This window comes from Clupea harengus, chromosome 10 (genome assembly GCF_900700415.2).
Source record: "Clupea harengus chromosome 10, Ch_v2.0.2, whole genome shotgun sequence".
Taxonomy (NCBI): Eukaryota; Metazoa; Chordata; class Actinopteri; order Clupeiformes; family Clupeidae; genus Clupea; species Clupea harengus.
Window position 1 is genome coordinate 2,184,008 of NC_045161.1, and position 5,855 is coordinate 2,189,862.

General features: G+C 43.5%; 1 protein-coding gene across 1 annotated transcript; it reads right to left on the minus strand.

Moving 5' to 3' along the window:
* Positions 1–536: 536 nt before the first annotated feature.
* On the minus strand, positions 537–3,784 carry LOC116222120 (phosphatidylinositol 3-kinase regulatory subunit alpha-like). Its single transcript, XM_031574964.2, has 2 exons — positions 3,154–3,784; positions 537–2,720 (listed from the first exon to the last, which is right to left on the minus strand). Exon 2 carries the CDS (start codon positions 2,112–2,114, stop codon positions 1,764–1,766), a length of 351 nt encoding a protein of 116 aa, XP_031430824.1. The 5' UTR covers positions 2,115–2,720; positions 3,154–3,784; the 3' UTR covers positions 537–1,763.
* Positions 3,785–5,855: the final 2,071 nt, after the last annotated feature.

Here is a 5,855-nt window from a genome sequence, read left to right on the forward strand (position 1 = left end):
TAAAATATTCAAGAATGCCAGACAATTAGAGAGAACAGCAGTCTTGAGCCAGCTGAGCTAGCGGTGTGACCCAGTTAGCATGTGGACACCCACACATACAGACCATGCACCAAGCCTCCCTGTGCCTGACAAACCAGACCCACCACACACACGCACACACACACACACACACACACACACACACACACACACACACACACACACACACACACACACAACACATCAACACAGCCAAATAACAAGTCTCATAAACAAGGGAAGCAGGTCATTTCAAGCTTTCTGTCACAAAAAAGGGCGCGTTCAGTTTTTTTCTCCACCATTGATGGTCCTTGATGTTTAGTATTCTGGATTTTAGTTCTGAAAACTGTCAGAGCTGTTTCTGCTGTAAACACCCTCCGACACACACACAGACATAAATTACATTGCTAAGGCTGTTCTTGTTGGTTACAGACAGGGCTGAACCTAGGGTTTAAAAAGCATTATAACGTAATGGGGGGGGGGGGTATCAAAATTACATTATTGATAGATTTGGAGCTTTCATATTAAAATGCATTGCTTGATGAATAATACTTCATAATCATATTATCTAGAGAGTCAAAACAGTGTAGCGTCACTGGGTTCTGTGAGCATCATGACAGCTGGTTGCAAGCAGTCTACTTACTAGAATACACTGAAGGTAGGCAAAAACACTACACTAATACAGGGCTAAACTCATGACACAGACAGCAAAGCTAACATTCACACACGTTTTTGCTGCATAGCATGCTGGGATCACCCAGTCTCTTATCTAAGCAACGCAGGAGCTTCGCTAACACCTTACACGTTACAATACATAGCTCTATGGTATGTAGCATGATAATTAAGCTAGCTATAAAATGATCAAGAAATAGAAATAAAGAAAAATGCTTGACAGTAATACCATAACAAGCTAACGTCATTAGACACTTATATTGGTTTCCCAGTTTGGCTTTGAAATGTTTCATAGGCCTACTATTATTGATACCGTCGCCTACACGAGCTGTTTCCAAATCAATGGTGTTGTGTGAAATGTTAGCTAGCCTACTAATATGAAACAAATAGACTAGCCTTCATCATGACCAAGCATATTTAAACATGTTTCATACAATGGCCTTTACTCCAGCTGCTGTAACAGGCTAATGTTTCTTACTGGTAATGTCATAACAATCGTTGCTTTGTCTTACAGAATATGGTATGCTGCCAGTTCACAGACAAGCCACCTGCTGCTGCCAATGTCCATCTCAAATTCAAATAGCTGTCAGTAGAAGTGCTGATGAGGCAAGATGCTGACGACTCACAACTCCGACACACAGCGGACAAGAAATAGCTTGAAATAACCTCATAGCTGGTTAAGGGCATGGTTCCAGACCCTTCATCCCAAAACAATGAAATTTGACTTAAACTGAGAGAGTTCTCATCGCTCCCCTCACAACGGAACATGACTGGTTCTAATCAGGACCAGCTCAAAGGACTGCCTTCAGCCTCTGCCACTACTGATGACAAGTCAGTCAACAGCTCGGAGACCCTCTGGTCTAACTCTAACGCTGGTTCCCCACCTCCTGTCTGATCGCTTGTCATGCCATTCATACGGGTTGCCATGACGAACAAAAGGCCCTTTCCACTAGCCAGCTGTGATTAAGGCTGCTTACTCACATGAACTGTAATATTAACCAGATCTTTACTCCATAACATGCAACAGATCGGGGGGTTGCCCTCGCTAACATGATGAGCACGTGTTGGGGGCCTCACTCACCTCCTGACGCTGGGGCCCCAGGCGGCGGAGGGCCCACGGGAGCCTGGGCCCCTGCTGGAGTTGGAGGGACAGGCCTGGTCCAGGGTTTGGTGGCAGGGGAACTGACGTGCACCAACCCCACATACTCCACAAAGGTCCCGGGGAAGTCGCCCTTCTCCTTGGACCTCTCGTTGGTACCGTGCAGCCACCCTTTGGGTCTCTGCTCGTCCCCTTCCTGGTAGTCAGGCGTGAGCAGGGACACCTTGTTGACGGTAAGGATGTCTCCGGGCTGGAGGGAGATGTCATCTCCGCGCTCCCGTTTGTACTCAAATAGTGCCCTGTACTGGAAGCTGTCGGAAGCCATGATCTGGGTCTGGCACACACACACGAGATCTGGCACTGGTGTGAGTACGGCACACGTTTCGATTCTGCTTGTTTCTCTCACCAAAGAGCCACAAATCAGCCACAAATTGAAATTCCCACGTGACTCACTCGATCAGTCGCTGGGATAAGTCCTGAGAATGATTTTGCATTTGTTGAGTTTTTTTGCCCATGTGTGATTAGAAGTGTGAAACAGCACTGTATGCCGGGGGCGGGGGCCGGGGGGGAACAGGCCGTTTATGTGACGTCCTGGTTTTGGTCCGCCACACTGTTCACTTTTAAAACAGTCAAAGCTCAAAGGTGGGATTGCTGGAGATTTGTGTAGTCTGCGTAGTCCGGTGGTCACGCTAACAGTCAGTGGCGGTCACCATAGCACCTTGGAATGATGAGAGGGTCGCTGAGGGACTCGCTGTCGTCTCAGGACAGTGATCACCAGACTGTGGCGTGATGCCCGGCTAGTCTGGAAAACTGGCACTTTGTCTACTCATAAGAATGTTTAGGCAAAGAATACCAACTTTGTCCAGACTCAAGGGCACACCTCAGTCAGACAGTTAGGCATAGTCTTGTTGATATAAAATTTCCTGAGCACCTAAAACATAGAAAAAGTAAAGGTCAAAATGCTTTGTTATTATTATTATTATTATTATTATTATTATTATCATCATTATTATTACTATTCAAGATATTCCCAATATAGCAATGGAATGGCAATATTTAAGGAGCTTATCAGCATTCATTTCAATATGGAGGACAGCAATGTTGGAACATGTGGGTGTAATGTCTAATCACTGATATCATCCAGCGAGGTATCACATGAAATCAGTTTGACCACATTCTTAACGAAAGGTCTGCTCGTATAGCCCTCTATAGCATAAATGAACCTTAATACGATACGACATGCGAATGAATTACTTACTAAGCGTGACCGACCGCTTGCCAACTTGAGCGCAGCATGCAGAAAGTCGAGACAGACGTTGTATGGAGACAGACAACTGAAAAGTGGGAATGCGCTCTCAACGTACCTTAAAGTCGGTTACTGCGAAAAGGTCCTGCTTGCGTATGTTGTTTAGAAATCCTATAGCTGGTGATGAGATGTTGTTTGACAGTACAAAATAATGTGACGCGTGTTAAAATCGCCCTCTCCGAGACTGGATGTCTGAGACAGACCGCCAGCCTCGCTAATGCTGTACTACAGTTTGGCGCTATAGTGATGTCAAAACCACACCCCCGCTGGCTGGAAATTATACGAGCAGAGCAGACAGCAGTGTGCGGTGCCTACTAGTGTAACTTTACTGTCCCGTCATCGGTATCTCCTCCGAATCTGTACTGTTGCAATATCAGAGGGTTGCTTTTTGGCGTTTCTTCAAATTCTACACACATATTCGAAATCGACAGTGACCTGCTTTCGCACGGCGCATTGGCTTCAAAGACAAAAACTATAAATTATGTAACTTCCTGACGTGGAGTGGAACTGTGTCGCGTTGACAGCTACTGCCACTATTAGAGCTCTCTTAGGGTACCTCAATATCACTGTAGGCAAGTAAGCTTTGAGCATTTAAGAATTTAGGATTTAGATCGCTATGGCAAATAGAATGGGTTTCATAAGAAAAGATTCACAACTATGTCTTGATGCAGGAAAGCAGAGCAAATATATTATATTCCAGTATGATCTAATGTGTGGAATATTGCAGCATTCACTCAGATATCAGACAATATCTTAGTGATACTATATGATGGAGTGATGTTCCTATATTTACAATGGTACATTACACAAAAATGTAACTAACTGAATACAGACCTCAACTTCAATGAAGCATAGATAAATCTGTATCCTGACTTTATATGTCAAATTGATAACATGTATTCCAGAAATATCCAAATGTATCAAACAGTTCTATTATAATTCAATATAACAGTTATCATGTATACATTAGTCTGGTGTAATACTGTGTTGTCACAAAGGAACTAATATACTTCTCTTCAAAATGTTATGTCTGTTTAATCCTTTGTTTCATTCCAGTGCCTGGGCCATCCATTAGACCAAGTAGATGGAGCTAGCGTGAGTGAAGCTTACTCAAAGTAAAGTTCCCTCAGATGTGTTGTGATTGTAACATAGGTCATTTAGGCAGACCAGTGGAATTGTAAAGTTCCCTCAGATGTGCTGTGATTGTAACATAGGTCATGTAGGCAGACCAGTGGAATTGTAAAGTTCCCTCAGATGTGCTGTGATTGTAACATAGGTCATGTAGGCAGACCAGTGGAACTGTAAAGTTCCCTCAGATGTGTTGTGATTGTAACATAGGTCATGTAGGCAGACCAGTGGAACTGTAAAGGCCAAAACAAAGTCACTACTGGCCCAAAATGTATTCATTACCCATATGCAACAAAATGATGCATATGACACACATTAATGATGTCTTTTAATCCTTTTACCTCTAAATGCATTTATAGTTTTAAAGCCGCACATTTAAGTATTTACAGTTACTTAATTGGTGGCAGAGGGCATGCTGGACTAAAGTAATGTATCAAGGAAGGAGGAACGCCTATGATCAGCATGCTTGTGTCCATACTATGTGTTATGTGTATGTAAGACTGGTGGCATTCGCCTCTTTTCATCCCTCACACTGTCACTTTTCAGTCCCCCTTTGTCTCTTCAAGGCTGGCTTCAGGTTGTTGCTCAAGGCTTCTTCCTGGTTAAAGCCCATTTTTCCTTGTCGTTGTTGTTGCCTTGACCTTGCTGCTGGGAAGTGCTCATGCCCTGAGAGACTGCTGGTGGTTCATGGTGCTGTAGAAATGAAACAGACTGAAATGAATCGAACCAAAGGAAAATCATCAAATGTAACCATGGGCCAATACGAAAAATATCTAAAATGACTGTGTCTGGCTTTCAAATTTGTTCAGGTTATTAATATAATATTCTATGTTTGACCAATTTGGAACTGTGTTATTTCCTGCACAGAGCCTGAATAGTATATATATATATCAAGTTGCACTTATTTGACTTGATTGTTGAGTTCCAGGAAATAGTATTGATTAAATGAATTGACTGCAGTTCCATAACAATGAAATGAACATTGATGAAACAAAACTTCTTATCAAATATGCATCCCCATCAAATGTCAGTTTTGTATCAGAGTGAAATGAAGCAAGATATATATGGAGTTATAATTGTGGCTCCCATTCTCCAGTGCAGGGAAAGCATAATACAAGGTAATGGAGTTAACCGTTTGCAGTATATGTGGACAATCTACTATTTAGTGACAGATTTGAGCAAAGTGTCTCCGTTCTGCAGACCACAGCCTCGTCTCTCCCTCAAACATCTCACAGCCGTTGGCCTCCTTATAACACTGCTGGAGCCGTGGCTAGGGCCTCCTTATAACACCGCTGGAGCCGTGATCTCAGCCTTTAAAGAGGCCTCACAGCGTTTAGATTAAGCTGAATGATTGCTTTTTGATAAGCAAATCCGTGCCCCCCCCCCCCCCCCACCCCATTCATCTCTGGCCAGATTCAATTTCATATTATTATCATCCATTTACCCAGAGGGTGCAGGGGCAATAGCTGTCATTAGGGCCGTTTTAATTACGGAGGTCGCTGTGCTGAGGCTCAAGGTGTACTAATAGCATTACCTCCGTCACGTCGCCATGCAAATACAAAGCGACAGGAGTCAATACGCAGCGCTGAAAAGATGGATAAGATGCCTTTCAGAGAGATGACTGCGTCTCAA